This window comes from Phyllobates terribilis, unplaced genomic scaffold, assembly GCF_046119375.1.
Source record: "Phyllobates terribilis strain yellow unplaced genomic scaffold, ASM4611937v1 Scaffold_3__8_contigs__length_932513732, whole genome shotgun sequence".
Taxonomy (NCBI): domain Eukaryota; kingdom Metazoa; phylum Chordata; class Amphibia; order Anura; family Dendrobatidae; genus Phyllobates; species Phyllobates terribilis.
In genome coordinates, this window is record NW_027362763.1 from 532,381,953 (window position 1) to 532,403,086 (window position 21,134).

The 21,134-nt window shown below is 47.2% G+C and overlaps 1 protein-coding gene across 2 annotated transcripts in view; it reads right to left on the reverse strand.

The window, feature by feature from the left end:
- MTFR2 (mitochondrial fission regulator 2) overlaps positions 1 to 21,134 on the reverse strand; it is a 46,702-nt gene that overhangs the window by 24,757 nt on the left and 811 nt on the right. For both annotated transcript variants that reach the window (XM_073671295.1, XM_073671296.1), the window contains exon 3: positions 13,835 to 13,933. In XM_073671295.1, coding sequence (XP_073527396.1) covers positions 13,835 to 13,933 — 99 coding nt within the window. The remainder of the gene's footprint in view (positions 1 to 13,834; positions 13,934 to 21,134) is intronic.

Consider the following 21,134-nt stretch of genomic DNA (forward strand, 5'->3'; position numbering starts at 1 on the left):
GACGTGGTGATTTAAAGAAGAATAACAAAGCGGTTTTCTTCACCAAAGGTATCAATTTAATCAATATTACAGCACCATCTAAAGTATGTCTTTACTTTAGATTCCAATTTTGTGCTGACAGCTTCTCTTTTTGGCCCACTCTGTCATCCATGCCAACTATGGTCTCTGTTGGTTCACCCACCAATATGTTTTCATTCGATTATACAGAAATAAATATATACCAGAGCCATATATTATATATCAGAAAACATATCAAATTTTATTAATTACAACAATACAAAAACATTTTAAAGATATTTAAACAAGTTGAAAAGTGGGAAACCACAAGATGGCGCCACAATCCCAGCAGTAGTATGAACCAACAGCCTTTTGCATCAAATTAATCTAGATTATCGCTCAATTCCACATATGTCCAACGTATCCATCTCCTCCTGGTATCATAGTTTTCTATGTGACGATACGGTTTATAGGGATCTTATCTTGAGGCTTCCCATTTTTAATATGTTTTATAATTTTTGTTGTATTGTTGTAATTAATAATATTTGATTATGTTTTCGGATATATATGGTCTTGGTGTACATTTATGTCTGTATAATCGTATGTTTCCATTTCCACTGAACCTGTTACTCCATCCATGTAGACAATATAGGCTGGTACATTCATTTCTGTTTTTGTGCATTTGGGCTGTGACTGTGGACACATTTGCTAACAATGTTTTCATGTCTACTGTGCTGGATATGTACATATGTGTGTTTTTAAACCATATTTAATAAAAGTTCTATTTTATTCTTTTTATGATTGAACAGCGTCTTAGCAGATTGAAAGTACATGTTGAACAAAATGAAACGTCAAGTTGAATGATAAGAACACTGGCACCAGAAATTGTGGCACCCTATATCTCCACAACAGAGTGGAGAAAAAGAAAAAATTAAACATTTTCATCTAAATCCCTGCAATTACATGCAGGAGTTTCTAATACTTAAATTTGTGAAAGGTCCTCTCTAACCCCTTTACCCCCAGGGTGGTTTGCACGTTAATGACCAGGCCAATTTTTACAATTCTGACCACTGTCACTTTATGAGGTAATTACTCTGGAACGCTTCAACGTATTCCCCTGATTCTGAGAATGTTTTTTCATATTCAGTGGGTACGGAAAGTATTCAGACCCCAGTAAATTTTTCACTCTTCGTTTCATTGCAGCCATTTGGTAAATTCTAAAAAGTTCATTTTTCCTCATTAAAGTACACTCTGCACCCCATCTTGACTGAAAAAAACAGAAATGTAGAAATTTTTGCAAATTTATTAAAAAAGAAAAACTGAAATATCACATGGTCATAAGTATTCAAACCCTTTGCTCAGTATTGAGCAGAAGCACCCTTTTGAGCCAGTACAGCCATGAGTCTTCTTGGGAATGATGCAACAAGTTTTTCACACCTGGATTTGGGGATCCTCTGCCATTCTGCCTTGCAGATCCTCTCCAGTTCCGTCAGGTTGGATGGTGAACGTTGGTGGACAGCCATTTTCAGGTCTCTCCAGAGATGCTCAATTGGGTTTAGGCCAGAGCTCTGGCTGGGCCAGTCAAGAATGGTCACAGAGTTGTTCTGAAGCCACTCCTTTGTTATTTTAGCTGTGTGCTTAGGGTCATTGTCTTGTTGGATGGTGAACCTTCGGTCGAGTCTGAAGTCCAGAGCACTCTGCAAGAGGTTTTCATCCAGGATATCTCTGTACTTACCCACATTCATGTTTCCTTCAATTGCAACCAGTCGTTCTGTCCCTGTAGCTGAAAAACACCCTCATAGCATGATGCTGCCACCACCATGTTTCACTGTTGGGATTGTATTGGGTAGGTGATGAGCAGTGCCTGGTTTTCTCCACACATATCGCTTAGAATTATCACCAAAAAGTTCTATCTTTGTCTCATCAGACCAGAGAATCTTATTTCTCATAGTCTGAGAGTCCTTCATGTGTTTTTGAGCAAACTCTATGCGGTCTTTCATATATCTTGCACTGAGGAGAGGCTTCCGTCGGGCCACTCTGCCATAAAGACCCAACTGGTGGAGGGCTGCAGTGATAGTTGACTTTGTGGAACTTTCTCCCATCTCCCTACTACATCTCTGGAGCTCAGCCACAGTGATCTTGGGGTTCTTCTTTACCTCTCTCACCAAGGCTCTTCTCCCACGATTGCTCAGTTTGGCTGGACAGCCAGGTCTAGGAAGACTTCTGGTGGTCCCAAACTTCTTCCATTTAAGGATTATGGAGGCCACTGTGCTCTTAGGAATGTTGAGTAATGCAGAAATTCTTTTGTAACCCTTGGGCAGATCTGTGCCTTGCCACAATTCTGTCTCTGAGCTCCTTGGGTAGTTTCTTTGAGCTTATGATTTTCATTTGGTCTGACATGCACTGTGAGCTGTGAGGTCTTATATAGACAGGTGTGTGCCTTTCCAAATCAACTCCTATCAGTTTAGTTAAACACAGCTGGACTCCAATGAAGGAGTAGAACCATCTCAAGGAGGATCACAAGGAAATGGACAGCATGTGACTTAAATATGAGTGTCTGAGCAAAGGGTGTGAATACTTATGACCATGTGATATTTCAGTTTTTCTTTTTTAATAAATTTGCAAAAATTTCTACATTTCTGTTTTTTTCAGTCAAGATGGGGTGCAGAGTGTACTTTAATGAGAAAAAAATGAACTTTTTAGAATTTACCAAAATGGCTGCAATGAAACAAAGAGTGAAAAATTTAAAGGGGTCTGAATACTTTCCGTATCCACTGTATATTGTACTTCATGATAGTGGTAAATTTTTTCTATATCACTTGCGTTTATTTGTGAAAGAAATCGGAAATTTGGCGAAAATTTCACAATTTTCAAAATTTGAATTTTCATGCCTACTATGCGTTTTTCAAGCATTTTTGATGCAGATTTTCCGCAGCGTAAACACTTGCAAAATGCTTGGTAATCTGTGCCCCATGATTCCCAATGAAAATCTGCATGTTCTGTGCCCATGCTGCGGAATTCTGCGCAGAGGATTTTCCTTGCGGAAAAATCCGCAGCATATCCATTATTTTTGCACTTCTGCATGCAGATTTGAGTTCCCAATGCATTTGAAAAACGCAAGTCAAATCCGCATGTAAAAACGCTGCAAAAATGCATGTAAAATCCGCAAGCGTTTTTGACTGCCAAGAACATGCAGAAACGCTGCAGAAATTTTCTGCTTAATTTCTGCATCGTGGGCACATACCATAAACCAGAGAGATATGTCACACAAAATAGTTAATAAATAACATTTCCCACATGTCTACTTTACATCAGCACAATTTTGGAACCAAAATTTTTTTTATTAGGAAGCTATAAGGGTTAAAAGTTGACCAGCAATTTCTCATTTTTACAAGAAAATTTACAAAACCATTTTTTTTTTTTTTTTTTTTTTAGGGACCACACCACATTTGAAGTCACTTTGAGTGGTCTATATGACAGAAAATACCCAAAAGTGACACCATTCTAAAAACTGCACCCCTCAAGGTACTCAAAACCACATTCAATACGTTTATTAACCCTTCACGTGTTTCACAGCAATTAATCGAACGTGAAAGGAAAAAATTAACATTTAACTTTTTTTCCACTAAAATTTTACTTTAGACCCCAAATTTTTTTTATCTTGACAAGAGTAATAGGAGAAATTGGACCCCAAAAGTTGTTGTGCAATTTCTCCTGAGTACGCAGATACCCCATATGTGGCGGAAAGCCATTGTTTGGGAGCACGGCAGGGCTCAGAAGGGAAGGAGCACCCTTTGACGTTTTCAACGCAAAACTCACTGGAATTGACAGTAGACATCATGCCGCGTTAGAAGAGCCCCTGATGTGCCTAAACAGTGGAAACCCCCCACAAATGACCCCATTTTGAAAACTAGACCCCTTAAGGAATTTATTTAGATGTGTGGTCATCACTTTGAACCCCCAAGTGTTTTGCAAAAGTTCATGCCGTAGAGCCGTGAAAAAAAAAAAAATCATTTTTTTCCCACAAAAACAATCTGCAATTTTTTTTTATTTTCAAGAGGGTATCAGGAGAAATTGGACCCCAAAAGTTGTTGTGCAATTTCTCCTGAGTACGCTGATACCCCATGTGTTGGAGAAAACTACTCTTTGGGCACACGGCAGGGCTAGAAAGGGAAGGAGTGACGCTTTGGAGTGCAGACTTTGATGGAACGGTCTGCGGGCGTCATGTCATGTTCTCAGAGCCCCTGATGTGCCTAAACAGTGGAAATGCCCAAAAAGTGCCCCCTTTTTGGAACGGATACCTGATTTTTCAATTTTATAATGTAGTGTCATACATAGTGTCAATTAATTTCTGACGTACGACAACCTGACGAACACTACGTCAGTTGTTTAGTGTTCGTCACGTTGTCGTACGTCAGAAATTAATTTAGTAGTGCATGGAAGTATGGTGCCTTCTGAAGCATTCTTTCATGCACAGGCCAGGTTTGTCGGGGCAGGTGTTACAATTGACGCGCCCCTGGGCCTGTGTCGCGCTGCGTTGCGCATGCGGGAGCTTACCCGGAGCCGGATCTCTTGAGGGTTGTAGTCTCGTGGCGGTGATCCGGTCCGTGCCCAGGGAGTCAGACTAAGTGGCGCTGTATTAGCGGTAGATGTTGGACGACTACGCCACCCGTTGAGTACAGCTAAGGAGCTGCTGCTGCAGGGCAGACCGCTGAGGCCGGTGGTAGGATTGTGCAGCGTGATAGTATCACCCCCAACGGGAGGGGTATGGCCTCAGGGCAGCCGACGTGGATGATGGGGGTAGCAGGAACCACTCAGAGACGGTACGGTGTAGTTCAGGGTCTTTACTGGTGACAACGATAGACCCTCCCGGAGTACTGGCTAGCGATTGGGGCCTGGTCAGTCCTTGAGCAGATGGGATCTCCCCTGGCCAGGCGGAGTTGTAGGCCTCCCAAACTAACTGTACTCTTCTGGCTACCTTGCTAGAGGCGGGTATAAGTAGCCCACGTCCCCGAGTGTACCGTGTGGTGCTCACCCGTATGGCCGGTGACTCGGGGCCTTCTAGTAGCTTCCGCTCCACGACGGCGGTGCTGGTCCCATGCGTGTGACCGTGCCTTCGGGTTTCTTGGCCAGAGGACCTGAAATCCCCTGCCTGACGGATTCTGCTGCTGGGTAGGAGTTAGTCCCCACAGCCTCGGACTCCGGGTCCGGTAAGAAATCTTCTCAGTCAGGGCGAGCTCTGCAGCTGCCAGCCCCTGACTCCTTGTAACACTGCTCCCACAGAGCTCCTGTTGTTTCTTCCCATAGCTGCTTCTCTTCTCTGTCTCTACTTCTGGCATGGCCCAGGAGCTGGGCCCAGCCGGAGCCACAGCTCCCTGTCAGCCCTCCTGGCTGAACTCTCCCTCTGAACTCTCTAACCCTGCCTCAGCCCCAGGTTTATATAGGGGAAGTCCTTCCCCTCCCAGGACTGGGCAGGAGGTGTGGCATGCATAGGATTCCTGACCAAGAGACCTCCCACCTGCTCTCAGACATAACATTGCATTACTGTGGAAACCAGACCCCTGGGGTGCCACATTCCGCCCTAGTGAAATTTAGTACTCCGGGACTAAACATATTTTAGAAAAACATAACAAGATATAACAATAACAATACAATAAAGAAACACATAAAGGTGGTCACGGCATGTCCGTAACCGGGTGCAGTCTTTGAAGAAAGCAAGGTGTCCATTTCACCAAAACAGGGAGACGTAACCAGGTAGGGGTCTGTCCTGCCCCGAGTCCTTAACAGTCTTTTAGTCCATTCCTGGGTTACGCTCCACTAACTGTACAAAGGATTCCCGGTAAACCCACCAAGGACTCCTATAAATTACTAGAAACACATAATTATTTACAGGATATGGCCGCTCTCAGTCCTCGGCCAGTGGGGATAAGGATTGGCTGCTCACAGTCCTCAGCCTGGTAAGGGATAGGGGATGGCTGCTCACAGTCCTCAGCCTGGTAAGGGATAGGGGCACATGGGGAACAATTCACTAATCCCAACGGGGACCATATTTTAATTAGCAGCAGTCCTTGTACCCTTACGGGTAACTATTTACAGCTCTTTATTCACGCTACTTCCCTTCAGTAGCTATGTCCTCTTTGTGCTCCCTCCTGAGGGTAGTCCTCAGACCCGTCCGGGTCCTCTTGGCTTTCCTCGTATTGGTAGTACTGCAGCTCCTCCTCGGTTAGCTGGGTTAGTATCTCTGCGACAGTCCTCCTCCCAGGTGGCCAGGACTTTACCTCCCTTTGGGCTGCCCCGGTTAATTGGGCCACCAGGATGCTCACTTTTTGCTCCTCTGTGAGGGGGTACACCTGGAAGAGGCTATCCAGCTTTTCTCTAAAGTCATGCAGGGTATGTGACTCCCCTGAGTACTGGGGTAGCCAGGCTGCCTCCGGGATATAGGGCATGGTGAAAGGCATGACCGCAACAGCGGTGGCGCTGGCGGGGGTTGAAGCGGTGAAGCTCTCCTCCGTATCCGACATCTTCCTCCCCCCTAGTGGACCGTGGCCTACCTTGCGATGATCCTCTTCCGTAGGCCGCGGCTCCGCAGTGGATCGTCAGGGTTGAGGACCTTCCGTCGCGCTCCTGTGACGTCGGCGTCTGCTGGGCTCCTTCCAGGACCTTACGCAACGTCCGGACGTGAGGCGGGGCTTCAGTTCTCGCGCGCTTTCGGAGTCTACGCCCCTCTTCTTCCCGCGCGGCGTCCTCAAGATGGCGTCCAACGGCGGGAAAACTCCACGGATGGCGGGAAGAAGGCAGAAGATGGCGGGAAACCTCCACGGATGGCGGGAATCTTCACCACTGGTAAGTTTGAACAGTCTTTTTCAGGCACGCAGTACCCGGTGGTTGCGGGCACGAAATCCTGCCGACTACGCCAAAAGTTGACGCGCCCCTGGGCCTGTGTCGCGCTGCGTTGCGCATGCGGGAGCTTACCCGGAGCCGGATCTCTTGAGGGTTGTAGTCTCGTGGCGGTGATCCGGTCCGTGCCCAGGGAGTCAGACTAAGTGGCGCTGTATTAGCGGTAGATGTTGGACGACTACGCCACCCGTTGAGTACAGCTAAGGAGCTGCTGCTGCAGGGCAGACCGCTGAGGCCGGTGGTAGGATTGTGCAGCGTGATAGTATCACCCCCAACGGGAGGGGTATGGCCTCAGGGCAGCCGACGTGGATGATGGGGGTAGCAGGAACCACTCAGAGACGGTACGGTGTAGTTCAGGGTCTTTACTGGTGACAACGATAGACCCTCCCGGAGTACTGGCTAGCGATTGGGGCCTGGTCAGTCCTTGAGCAGATGGGATCTCCCCTGGCCAGGCGGAGTTGTAGGCCTCCCAAACTAACTGTACTCTTCTGGCTACCTTGCTAGAGGCAGGTATAAGTAGCCCACGTCCCTGAGTGTACCGTGTGGTGCTCACCCGTATGGCCGGTGACTCGGGGCCTTCTAGTAGCTTCCGCTCCACGACGGCGGTGCTGGTCCCATGCGTGTGACCGTGCCTTCGGGTTTCTTGGCCAGAGGACCTGAAATCCCCTGCCTGACGGATTCTGCTGCTGGGTAGGAGTTAGTCCCCACAGCCTCGGACTCCGGGTCCGGTAAGAAATCTTCTCAGTCAGGGCGAGCTCTGCAGCTGCCAGCCCCTGACTCCTTGTAACACTGCTCCCACAGAGCTCCTGTTGTTTCTTCCCATAGCTGCTTCTCTTCTCTGTCTCTACTTCTGGCATGGCCCAGGAGCTGGGCCCAGCAGGAGCCACAGCTCCCTGTCAGCCCTCCTGGCTGAACTCTCCCTCTGAACTCTCTAACCCTGCCTCAGCCCCAGGTTTATATAGGGGAAGTCCTTCCCCTCCCAGGACTGGGCAGGAGGTGTGGCATGCATAGGATTCCTGACCAAGAGACCTCCCACCTGCTCTCAGACATAACATTGCATTACTGTGGAAACCAGACCCCTGGGGTGCCACACAATGATAAATGGTGTCCTTGTGTATTCCCCTTTTATAACACACTCGGCACCTCTTTTGTTACGTACCTATTTTTGCGACTTGAGGGACCACCCCTGGGAAATGCTGGCCTGGTACAATTTGAGGTGCTTCAGTTCCGGAAGTGCTGGGGCCCGCTCCGTCACCACTGCCAAATATCAGGGCCTTGATCACTACCTCCTGGAAGTGAAGATACGACGTAGAAGACTGGCCTGCACATTGTGACAGAAGGAAAGCTTTGTGCATTGCCATCTGTACGATGAGCACGGCCAGCTTCTTTTACCACACGTTGGCCTTTCTCAAAGCACTGTATGGCTGGAGGAATTGATCATTGAGATCAACTCCCCCCCCATGTACTTGTTGTACCCCACTACACAGTCTGGTTTGACCCACCTGTGTAGTGGAACCTCGTACAGTGCTGAGGGTGCTGCCATTACCATGTATGGTGGTCAAGAAAAGGACATCCCTCTTGTCCTTGTACTTGATCACCAGCAGGTGGTCGCTACATTGGGCTCTGCTCTCACCCGTTCTGAGCAGCTGCCCAATTAGCGACTTCGGGAAGCCTCTCTGATTTGTGCGGACAGTACCGCAGGCTGCGGTACCTCGCGCAGAGGGTGACTTGAAGAGAGCGACACTGGTATAAAAGTTATCCATGTAGAGGTGATAACCTTTATCCAACAGTGGGAGCACCAAATCCCACACAATTTTCCCACTCACTCCCAGAACAGGGGGGCATTCAGGGGGGTTCAATCCGGGAGTCCTTCCCTTCGTAAACTCTAAACTTGTGAGTGTACCCTGAGGTACACTAGAAAAGTTTATACAGCTTGATTCCATACCTGGCCCTCTTACTGGGCAGGTACTGCCGGAATCCAAGCCACCCCTTAACCACTTTACAGCATGTGGCGTATTAGTACGCCACAGGCTGTAACCCCCGGTTCAGTGAGGGCTCCGGCGCTGAGCCCGCACTGAACCGGGCACATGTCAGCTGATTCTTACAGCTGACATGTGCCCGAAACAGCAGCGGGTGGAATCGCGATCCACCAGCGGCTGTTAACATGTTAAATGCCGCTGTCAATCTCTGACAGCGGCATTTAACATCACCGCGTCGGAAGCGCGTCACTTACCCCGTCACGTGATCACGGGTCACCGATGCGTGGGCATGACAACCCTGGGTCTACAGCAGACTCCAGTGGTTGACATGAGCTGATTGCTATGAGCGCCACCTAGTGGTCGGCGCTCATAGCACAGGACCATTTCTGAAACAGAGTGATCAGCTGATCACCTCTATGTAGCAGAAGCGATCAGACAAGTGCTGCTTCTAGTCTCCTATGGAGACTATAAAATCAAGCAAAAAATGAAAAAAAAAAGTTTTTAAAAATATTAAAAAAATATAAAACGTTTAAATCACCCCCCTTTCGCCCCATTCAAAATAAAGTAATTAAAAAAAAAAAAAACACATACACATATTTGGTATCGCCACTTTCAGAATCGCCCGATCAATATAAAAAAAGAATTAATCCGATCAGTAAACGGCGTAACGAGAAAAAAATTCTAAACACCAGAATTACGTTTTTTTGGTCGCCGCAACATTGCAATAAAATGCATTAAAGGGCGATCAAAACATCGGATCTACCCCAAAATGGTATCAATAAAAACTTCAGCTCGGAGCGCAAAAAATAAGCCCTCGCCCAGCCCCAGATCCCGAAAAATGGAGACGCTACGGGTCTTGGAAAATGGTGCCATTTTTTTTTTTTTTAACCAAACTTTGGAATTTTTTTTCACCACTTAAATAAAAAAGAACCTATACATGTTAGGTGTCTACGAACTCGTAATGACCTGGAGAATAATAATGGCAGGTCAGTTTTAGCATTCAGTGAACGTGGTAAAAAAAAAAAAAAACATCTGTGGTATTGCACTTTTTTTGCAATTTCACTGCACTTGGAATTTTTTTCCCGTTTTCCCGTACACGATATGGTAAAACTAGAAAAAGTACAACTCATCCCGCAAAAAATAAGCCATCACACGGCCATATTGACCAAAAAGTAAAAACGCTATGGCTCTGGGAACAAGGGGAGCAAAAAACGAAAATGCAAAAACGGAAAATCCCAGGGTTGTGAAGGAGTTAAAATAGATTAAGGACTCATCCACGCAGATGTACCTTTGGGGCACGTACACTTCAGCAAACTTGAAAAGACTATCAAAGTTCGGGTCATCGCGTGCAGGACACCTTGCATGATCGTTGTAATGCAAGAACTTGTGGATGGCCTCAAAACGTGTGACCATTCGGAACACTGGAGTGTTATACAAAACATCAACACTCCAGTATTGCCGAACTTCTGGCTTCTTCAGGATCCCCATGTGAAGGACCAGGCCCCAAAACTTTATCATTTCTACTACGTCTACAGGAGACCAATTAGAAAATGATGAAGAGGGGTTTTGTTCCAAAAACTGATGAGCGTAAAAAATTTGTTTGACCCACAATGAGGTTTACAAAATCCTCAGAGAAAAAGACTTTGAAAAAGGATGGTTCATCTTCTCTCCTGGGACGTCTACGTGGGGGTTCAGCAGCACCTGAGGAGGAAGAGGAGGACGAGGAATCAGAAAAATAAAGAAAGATGGGATCCTCGCTGTCAGTGTCGGAGGCAAGAAAAGCGTATGCCTCCTCTGCTGAATAGCGAGTTTGGGATGAGCGGGGCATTTTTTTTTTTTGTTATGCATGTGTGTCAGTACTTTATTTAGAGTGTGTGTGTGTGTGTGTGTGTGTGTGTGTGTGTGTGTGTGTGTGTGTGTGTCATTGTGCTTGACGTGAACTTTTTTTTCTGAAAAAAAAGAGAGAGAAAAGGGAACTATCGTAGGTGGTGCAAACAGCAAGCACGAGTGCGGATCGGTGAACTATGTCACCGATCAACACTCGGCGGCTGCTGGGTGTGCGCGCGGATGTGGTGCAAAGGAGGAGGCTGTGTAAAACAGCGAGCACAAGCGCGGATCAGTGATCTGTGGTCACTAATCTGAAATTGGTCGCTGCAGGAAGCTCGAAAAAAAAAAATATGGTGGTGCAAAGTGAGGGGGGAAGGTGGGGAGAAAGAATTGACGGGGACAAATAAAAGTCCTGAAAAGCAGTGAGCACGGACGTTGATCAGTGACGTAGTCAATGGTCATCGCTCAGCCGCTGCAGGACGCACAAAAAAAAACAAAAAAAAAACACTGGGAGGGAGGGGGTAAAAAGAGGGGGGGGGGGATTGGGGTGGATGAGGGGAGATCAGATGGACTTACCAAAGTCTTCTCTGTTCTTCTGTCAGCAACAGCAGGCTCTGGAGCAGGATCCGCAGCAGCAGAAGACCCAGGAGACCGCAGCAGGATACCGGAGCGGCAGCAGCGACTGGAGCAGGTGAGAGGAAGGTCTTGTGTCACAGAAGATTCTGTGGCACTACAAGGCCCAGCACAGAGTAAATAAGACGTTACCGCTCTGTAGAAATCCTCACCAAGTGTGAGGATCAGCAGGGTGGTCACAGCGGGGGGGGGGGGATAGGGTGGTGATAAGCAGGTCACGGGCCGGTCACCTCCCGGTCAGGTACTCTGATTGGAGCGATCGATGTCATCATCGATCGCTCCAATCAGAGCTGGCTGGGGCCTCTGCTGACATCACAGGGGGTCATGGAGCGGTGACAGGCAAATCACAAGCCGATCACTGCCCCGTGACCGCGCGGTCCCCCTATGATTGGGGCGATCGATGTGATGTGATCGGCGATCGCACCGATCAGAGTGGGTTGGGGAGAGGGCTGGGGTTTCTAGGCAACAGCCTAGGATTGGTGCTCTAAGGTGCACCGATCCTAGGCTGCACATCACAGTTTCCAGCAATGTGATTGCCGGAAACAGTGAGAAATGCTGTGATTGGCTGTTCAATTCTGAACAGCCAATCACAGCGATCATGGTTGCAGAGGGGCAGCAACACCCACCGGGATGGTGACACCAACTACCCTAAGGTAAGATGGCACCGGAAATTGAATGTGATCACCGCGGGACCGCATTGAAGAATATGAAGTAATAGTACGTCATTGGCCCAATAGGCCCAGGTCGCCATGACGTGATATTACCACATATGTCAGAAAAGGGTTAAAGGGAATGTGACACGATTATATAATCATTTGTGTTTAAAAACAAAATAAAATTGGGCATTGGTGGTGACAGGAGCACCCGGGAGTCTTACATTGTACTCCTAATCCCAGGCTACCAAGCTGTTCTCACCACTGGAAGAAGTTACCCCCGCAGTCCTGCTCTGAGTGATGAGACCAGGGCTGTGCCATTGACTTCCTCCAGTGGTGAAAACAGCTCCGTAGCCTGGGATTAGAAGTACAATGTTAGGCTGCCAACATGTACTCACCGCTGCTGTTTCCGCTCATGTTCAGAGCACAGTAGAGAAATCATCATGCTGCGGTGCTTTAAACCACACTGATCTCCTCAGCCTGTAAAAGCCTCATTCAGTCATCTGTGATACAGGGATGTTGGAGTGAGGCTTTACTGCTGCGTTTGCAAAGCTGCACAAGCTCTGGGCACAAGCGCTGCGGTGGTGAGTACAGGTCACTAGGGGAAATTACCGCCGCCGCGCTGGTGCAAGTACCTGGTGAGTGCTCATTACTGTGATCTGAGCATAAGAATCACAAAGATATGACGGCTCCACTCAGATCACAGTAATTGTCCACTGAGTTGTGTACCTAATCCTATCATGTGTAGTACAGTCTGCTGGGCTGTGTACGTAATCATATCATGTCATACATTCCACAAAGCCATGAATCCTAATCTTCTCATGTGTGATACACTCCGTGTATCTAATCCTATCTTGTGAGATGCAGTCTGCAGAGCCGTGTATCTAATCCTATCATGCGTGATATAATATAACATTGTGGTCAAAAACAAAATGTCTCTGGACTGTGATCCTAAACTTCATCCTCATTTATCCTTTTGCAAACACTCAGAAGGGGGTGGGGGGAGTGTCAGACACATGGAGCATATCCCCCATATTTACTGCAGTCATAATGCCAGCTAGCACTACTATTTAATAGTTGAGAATATCAGAACTTTATTTTAGTTTTTTTTATACTATTAAAACACAAATTAAATATTTTAAAAAGGTAAAACTTTAATACTTTACATTTTAATTTTTCAATTGTTGAAAGAACTTTTTTTGAGAGGGGTGACACATTCCCTTTATGGAGTAAAAAAAAAAAACAACTTATCCGTGCATTGCATTGTAAAATCTGTCTGCGGTCCCAGCTCTTGAAAGCCGGTAGCTGTAAGCAAACCTTCATGTGACATAACATCACTACACTGGCCAGGACCTACCTGCTGTGCCAGCATGGATGTGACGCTAGAACATAGGGCCACATTTTTGTGTTGGTTGTTGAAACATTTCTTCACTGTGGGAAGCTGCATGTAGCCACCAATGGGTAAGTGTAGCATTATACTATGGCCATTTAAACCCCCTTCCCCGCGTAATTCATGTGCCAGCTCGGGCAACGTGGTTCTTTGGCTCAGGCCCAGTTGGGGTCCCTATTCTGCTAGCTATTGCAATTAATTCAGCTTATATAGTGACATTATGTATCTGGGGTACATTACAGTAAGTTATCCATGCCCCTTTCACTACGACAGGCCTATTGTTTAACAAAGTGCCAGAGCAAAAGAGCAAGATGTCACCACATTTTTTGCACAAATACACCCTGCTTCAAATTTATTTTTAATTTTTGGCACCAGAGAAACGGCATTGAAGGAACGATGAATTGCCCCTATAATTTTCTAGATGTTGGCATTAAAAGATAAAGTATTCATTACTATACCTGCATATCAATTCCTTCAAATAGCACATGAGGAAGACGACTTGCAATAGCACGTACAAAACTCCGTCTGCGGGTAAACCGTTCCCATACTGGCACCAGCTAGGTAAAAGAGAATAGAATTTTTCTTTTTAAAGGGCAAAAACAAACAATATTGAGACCATCAGTAGTCACTAAAATCAGAAATACAACCACGGCGGCTGACAATTATCAGTGCAGGGATTGTCCTATAAAAGGAAATTTCACGCCTATACAAGAATTCCCACTCCAGAAATTGTAGTTGTTTTTTTTTTATTTCACCCTTTTTTTCGTGATCAGTAATGTGCATCTTAAATACTTATTGATTGCTGTCTTCTGCCGTTTCCAGCGCTGCGCCAGTTCTCCCCTGTATCATGTGACTACAGTTCTCCCTTACTGGCTCACACCGCAGACCTTTAGTTCCTTTCTTAATGTAAGTCTATGAGAGCTTCACACCGAACCTCAAAACTTATATTGAGAAACTGAGCGACAAAGAAACGCTGTGGTGATCTGGCTAGTAATAACTCCGGTCACATGAGACAGGATAGTATCTGAGCGGTGCTGGAAAAGGTAGAAGATGGCAATCGGTAGGTAAATTAATGCGCACACTTTACTTATAACTAACAAGGGTGAAATATATAAAAACATAAAGCTGGAAATGAACTTTAAGAATGTCTGATTATTGTGGACCTACTGATCTCCAGAACAGGGGTCCAGTGACCCCTTCTCCTTCCATGGTGAGGAGGTTGAATAGAGCGGTGACTATGGAGATATTGCCCTTTACTCAGTCTCAAACATTGAAGGAAGTGGCTCTGATATGCTGGACAGTCTGAATGCATATGCCATCACTCTTTAGTCCCTGTCTGAATGAGGCTCACAATCCAATTTCCCTGTCTCATACACACACTAGGGTGAATTCCATAGGACGACACTGTATCAGAATGGTAGTGGAGTGTGGGAGTAGAGCAGAGGAAGCTACCAGCGCAGTCCTTCTTATGGAGTGGCTCTTCAGTTCGGCACATACAGGGTGCTCCCTGTCGCCTATAACTTCCATAAAAGCCACATGGTTGGGGGTCGTCTTCATGAGACCCTCGCCACCCCATGATGTACACTTAGTCATGGCTGACAGGCCATTACCTAAGTTTAGTTAAACACTTCCTAGAAAGCAGCAGCACGGGTCTGTGCGCGTCTCTGGTTCTTTCTCGGCTCTTACCTTTCCATAGACTTTAAAAGACAGCTGTAATCAGATCCCTCAGTGAGCTATCAGTCTGTCTTGTTTTCACTGAGACAGATTTAAAGGGTTTATCCAGGACTAAATTATTTTTTTGCTATTAGCCAAAAAGCTAACAGGCAGGTAGTTGCTAACTATCTGCTTGTTGTATCCGATGCCGACTCAAAGCAGTCACAGAGCACTCCTGTGGGCAATTCAGGTGCTCCAGGTGAACACAGCACCTCTTCTTCTGGGCTGCTCTGTTGACTGCTGACGTCATGCTGATTGACAGCTGGATTCCCGCAGTTAGGCAGTGAGGAGCCGGCTGTCAGCACAGTGTCAGTAGTCAACAGAGCAGAGCGGAAGAGAAGCCGCTGCCACAGAATTGGTCTGTGACCCCTCTGTGCCGTCGGAGACCGACGCTGGGTGCAGCAGGCAGGCATACCGTAAAAAAATAATATAGGGGGCGTGGCCTAGCTCTTGATGTGAGAGGTCGGGTGGCAGTGCCTCTCCACCACCATTAGCTTCAATTATCCTGCACAGAGCCCGAATCAGCCAAATCCCTTATCAGGAACTGCTGTCTGAGGGTCCCGGGAGTCAGAGGCGAGCTTCTGCCAGACTCAGAGAGACCAACATGGGCCGCAAAAGGCAGAAGGATGCCGGGGCCTGCAGCAGTGCCTCAGCCCAAGATGGCACCGAGACAGAGGAAGAGGCGGGAAGGAGGAACACAGCCTATGCACGGAGGCTGGAGGCTTCAGCACGGCTGCACAGGTATGCGAGGGGCATGGAGGCAGATGAAGAAGGAAGTGAAGGCAGTGAGAAGCATGGAGATGAGGAGGAAGACGGTGAGGAGATGCCTGTGCTACATAATGTACAGCAGGAGGAGGGGGATGGTGACACTGTGCTGGCAGCTGAAAGTTCAGATGAGGCAGAGCCGACTCTGCGAGATGTATTCCAGGCTGTCTTATACTGCAAGACTGCTTTAACTGCTCTGACAAAGCAGGTGAATGGTCTGAAAGCCGACATGGGAGGCATTGAGGCTTCTATGCAGAAAGTTACAGCCAGATTGACTGAGGTGGAGGGCAGAGTTGGCGTAACAGAAGATCATTTAACCTCAGTGCAAAAGACGCAACAACAGCACACTCAGAGGATCACGGTAGTGGCTAATAAAAACGATGACCTGGAAAACCGGTCACGCAGGAACAATTTGCGTATTGTGGGCATCCCTGAAAGAGCTGAGGGTGCTGACCCCACGACCTTTATTGAAACCTGGCTGCTGGGAAAGTTTGGGTCTAATATCCTGTCGAGGGTGTTTGCTGTGGAGCGTGCCCATCGTGTGCCCATGAGACCCCCAGTGCCTGGAGAGGGCCCTCGTACGATGTTAGCCAGAATCCTGAACTGCAGAGACCGGGACACTATTTTACGTAAGGCCAGAAAATTGACAGATCTCACCCTGGAGGGCAAACGCATTGAAATATACCCGGATTACTCGGCTGAGGTGCAAAAGCTGCGGCTACGGTATGGTGAAGTGAAGAAACAGCTCCGCTCTTTGAATGTGAAATACTCTACAATTTATCCTGCTAAATTAAGAGTGGAAGCCTTTGGAAAGGTCAATTTTTTCCCGTCACCGGTAGAGGCCGCTTCGTGGTTGGAGCGGAACCGGAGCAAATTGAGAGAAGCTGAGGACTCGGCACGGTGAATACACGACCCTGCTATCCTGACTACTGGAAAGGGTTGTGGTTCTACATTGCTCTGCGAAACCGCAGAGGAGGGGGAGAAACCCCCGCTGGGATCTACGTTTTATAGTTTTATAGTTAATTTGTTTGATTAATGGTTCGGGACTATGCATACTATTGATTATGTGGTGGAGAGACTGCCAATGCTGGAGGAGGACACGGCGCATGTTGATATGCGGTATACTACGATGTTGCTCAGGTTCTTTGAGCTCCCACTCTCACGTTGGGAAGAGAGTGACAAGAGAAGGGTGGGGGGGAGGTGGATGGGTTGGATTTGCGGGAAAATGGGGTTGCTTATGCTGTTTGACCTGGTATGCTGGGGAACAAAATGGAAAGATGTTACTTGATGATGGTGGATTGTTTTTTCTAATGCACAATGAGTAACCGTACGGTTCGGATTTTAAGTTGGAATGTACGTGGTATATCTGACAGGATTAAGAGGGCAGCAGTTCTGAATCACATCAGATCTTGTGATCCTATGATTGCGTGCTTACAGGAGACCCATCTCACTAGAGATACTAGGCACTGGCTATCGAGAGGGTGGATGTTAAAGACATATCATTCTACTTATTCCTCGTACTCCAGGGGGGTGTCAGTCCTAATACACAAAAACGCTCATTATGAAGAGCTGGCAGTGCAAGTAGACAGTGAAGGGCAGTATGTATGGATTGCGTGCAGATTGTATGGACACAAAATGATTTTAGTGGCTTTATATATCCCTCCACCTTATTCTAAAAAGGAACTTCAAGCAGTAATGGACTTGACGGCCAGATGGGGGGGGGCTCCGATGTTGATTATGGGAGATGTTAACAACACCATGAATGATCACTGGGATAAAGTACGTCCGGCAGGTATGGAAGCTGGACGGGACGGAATGACTGCATTTGGCACCTACGTGGGGGAGCTGGGGCTGGTGGATCTGTGGAGAGTACGAAATGAGGGTAAGAGGACCTTCTCGTGTCACTCGGCTACACACGGAACACTGTCAAGGATAGACCTGGCTTTTGGGGATACTGCTATGGATGGGATGGTGGGGGAGGTGGAATACCTACAGAGGACTCTATCGGATCATAGTCCTATGGTTGTCACGCTTCTAGTGGGATCTGCTCAGGGTCAGAGGGGAGGTTGGCGTCTTCACCCGACGTGGCTTAAAGTGGTGGATATGGGTGGCATAACCAAAGAACTAGAGCACTTCTTCCAAGTTAATGAAGGGAGTGCTGAGGCTACAGTGGTGTGGGAGGCTATGAAGGCATTTACGAGGGGACTCTTTATAAGTGAGATCTCACGGTGTAAGACCAAAACTAAATTGGCAGATCAACAAATAAAGGATGACTTGACAAGGGCAGAGGCAGACATGATTTTGGCGCCAACGAGTGTAGCTCACAATAGACTAAAATTGGCACAGGAGGCAGTTAATAAACTGCACATGATGCAAGCCGAGAGGAAAAGGGCATTTCAGCAAGCCCAATTCTTTGAGGAAGGAGAGAGAGTGGGTCGCTTGTTGGCGGTGATATCTGCCGCACAGAGGGAGTCTTCCAGGGTGTACAGGTTGAGAGACCAAGCGGGGACGACTCTGACAGACACAAAGGACATATTGGAGGTCTTTAAGGAATATTACATGGCACTGTACAATTCAAGAGTACGGGACACAGAGGGGGCCGTAGAGGAATTCTTGGAGGGCATCTCACTGTCTAAATTGTCTGAGGAAGATAGGTTAAGGTTGGATGAACCTGTGAGTGTGGAGGAGGTGGAATGTGCAATTCTGTCTATGCCCAATAACAAATCACCGGGTGCTGATGGTCTACCTGGGGAGGTGTACAGGGAGCTGGTGGAACTGCTAGCCCCAAAATTGAAATCTGTGTTTGATGAGGCTTTGGAGAAGGGGGCGTTACCGAGATCAATGGAGGAAGCGGTGATAGTGGTTCTGCCAAAGGAGGGGAAAGACCCCATGGATGCGGAGTCGTATAGGCCCATATCGTTGTTGACAACGGATGTCAAAATACTCGCTAAGATCCTGGCCACCCGGCTCACCGGGGTTGCGCATACTGTTATTCACGAGGACCAGTCGGGCTTTATGCCCAACCGCTCCACGGCTGTTAACTTGAGAAGATTATTTCTTAATATGCAGCTGCCTGCTGATAATGGTGGCGGGAGAATAGTGATGTCGTTGGACGCTAGGAAAGCATTTGATAGCGTGGAATGGGAATATTTATGGAAAATCATGGAAATAATGGGATTTGGCCCCGCATTCATGGCCTGGGTGAAGTTATTGTACTCATCCCCAAGGGCGGTAGTTAAGGTGAATGGTGAACGGTCCGGGATGTTTGACTTACATAGGGGCACAAGGCAGGGGTGCCCGCTGTCCCCGCTATTGTTTGCGGTGGCAGTGGAGCCCCTGGCGGCCAAAATAAGAGCTGAGAGAGGAGTGGTCGGATTTAAATTTGGGAGGCTGGAAGAAAAAATATCACTGTATGCCGATGACATCCTGTTATTTCTGGAAAATGCAGGAGAGACATTGGGGTGCACGATGGATGTAATTAAACAATTTGGGAGCATTTCGGGACTGGAGATAAACTGGCACAAGTCTTATGTCATGGCTGTAGATAGACCAATAAAAGCGGAGGAGATAGATGAGAGGGGGAAGCAGCTCCAGCTGGTTTCACAATTTAAATACCTTGGGATATGGGTGGCGCTTCCATTGACACGATTCACGGATCTGAATTTAGTTCCTCTGCTAGAGAAATTTAAAAAGAAAATAGGCGCATGGTGCCAATTGGCTTTGACGGTGACGGGTAGAACTAACCTGATTAAGATGGTCCTTATGCCACAACTAATGTACGTTTTGCACAACTCACCGATATGGCTACCAAAAAAACGGTTTCAGGGTATTGATTCTATCTTCAGATCCTTGATATGGGGCAAGAGGCAGGCAAGGATTAAATTGGGAACGCTGCAAAATGGGAAGGAGGAGGGAGGATTGGCCGCTCCCAATCCCTGGGTCTATTTCTTGGCAGTACAAGGCCAGCATGTCAGGGGATGGAGAGAGCCCGATTGTGGAGGGGCAGCTTGCCGGGTGCTGGTACATGTGTCGGGGAGACGCCCAGTGGTCCAGGCGTTAGAGGATGGTACCTTTAAGAAATTGGGAGCAATATATCCTACCTTAGGCTTGACTCAGAAGGTATGGGACACTATTAAAAAGATCAGGGGGGTGGACGGGCTGACTAAGTACTCACCGGTGTTGGGCAATGAACATCTGCCGGAACTTAATAAGCTGTGTCAAATGGGCAATTGGAAGGCGCAAGGAGTGAGATATGTGTGCCAGCTGCAGAGTGGAACGGACCTGAAGACCTTTGAGAAATTGAGAGAAGAATTTGATTTGCCTTTGGTATGGGGATTTCAATACTATAGGCTTCGACATGCTTGGAGGGCACAGTGTGGATTGGGAGACATGAAGGTTCAGGGTGACATTGTACTAGACTTTGTGTGTATGAAGGGAGGGATGAGGGGAGTCATATCGAGCTTATATCATGACCTACTGCACTCCTATCTGGGGGGGAAATCACCTCATTGCAAAGAGTAAATGGGAAAGGGAGGTGGGTACCCTCACAACAGAACAATGGGAGGCGATTCTAGAATATGTCCCGAAGATCTCTTTAAGCGAGCAGGCACGGATTTCCCAATTATACATAATACATAGGACATACAAAACACCGCTGCGCCTGTACAAGGCGGGCTTGAGGGGAGATTCCAATTGCCCTAGATGTGGCACGGACCAGGCCGGACTGCTACACATGCTATGGTCATGCCCACGGTTGGTGGCTTATTGGTTGTTCGTTGTCAGCAAAATTGAGAGGGCTTATACATGTACAATTGACAGAAACCCGGTGCTGTGTGTTTTGGGGGAGGTGGATGGAATACCTGTCTCAGAACATTACAAAGTGGCGATAGCGCGATTGCTATATGTGGCACGCAAACTAATAGCACGAAAATGGACAGATTCGGAACCCCCCACTAGGAGGGAATTTATTGCTCAGACACGTACGGTAATGCATTTAGAGGAAAGCATTTATAGGCGGAGGCATGGAGAGAGAACTTTTGGGAAAATATGGTCCGCATGGATGGCGGTAATATGATTGTCAATGTTCCCAGGTATGCCCGGCATAAGGAGTATTGGCGGGAGGGGGGAGAGGGTTTTGACTGTATTATTACACGTTATGTGAATTGTTATATGTATATTGATAACTGTTTGCTGTAAAATTTTTGAAACCTAAATAAAAATAATTGGTTTAAAAAAAAAATAAATAAATAATATAGTCCAGGATAACTCCTTTAACAGTAC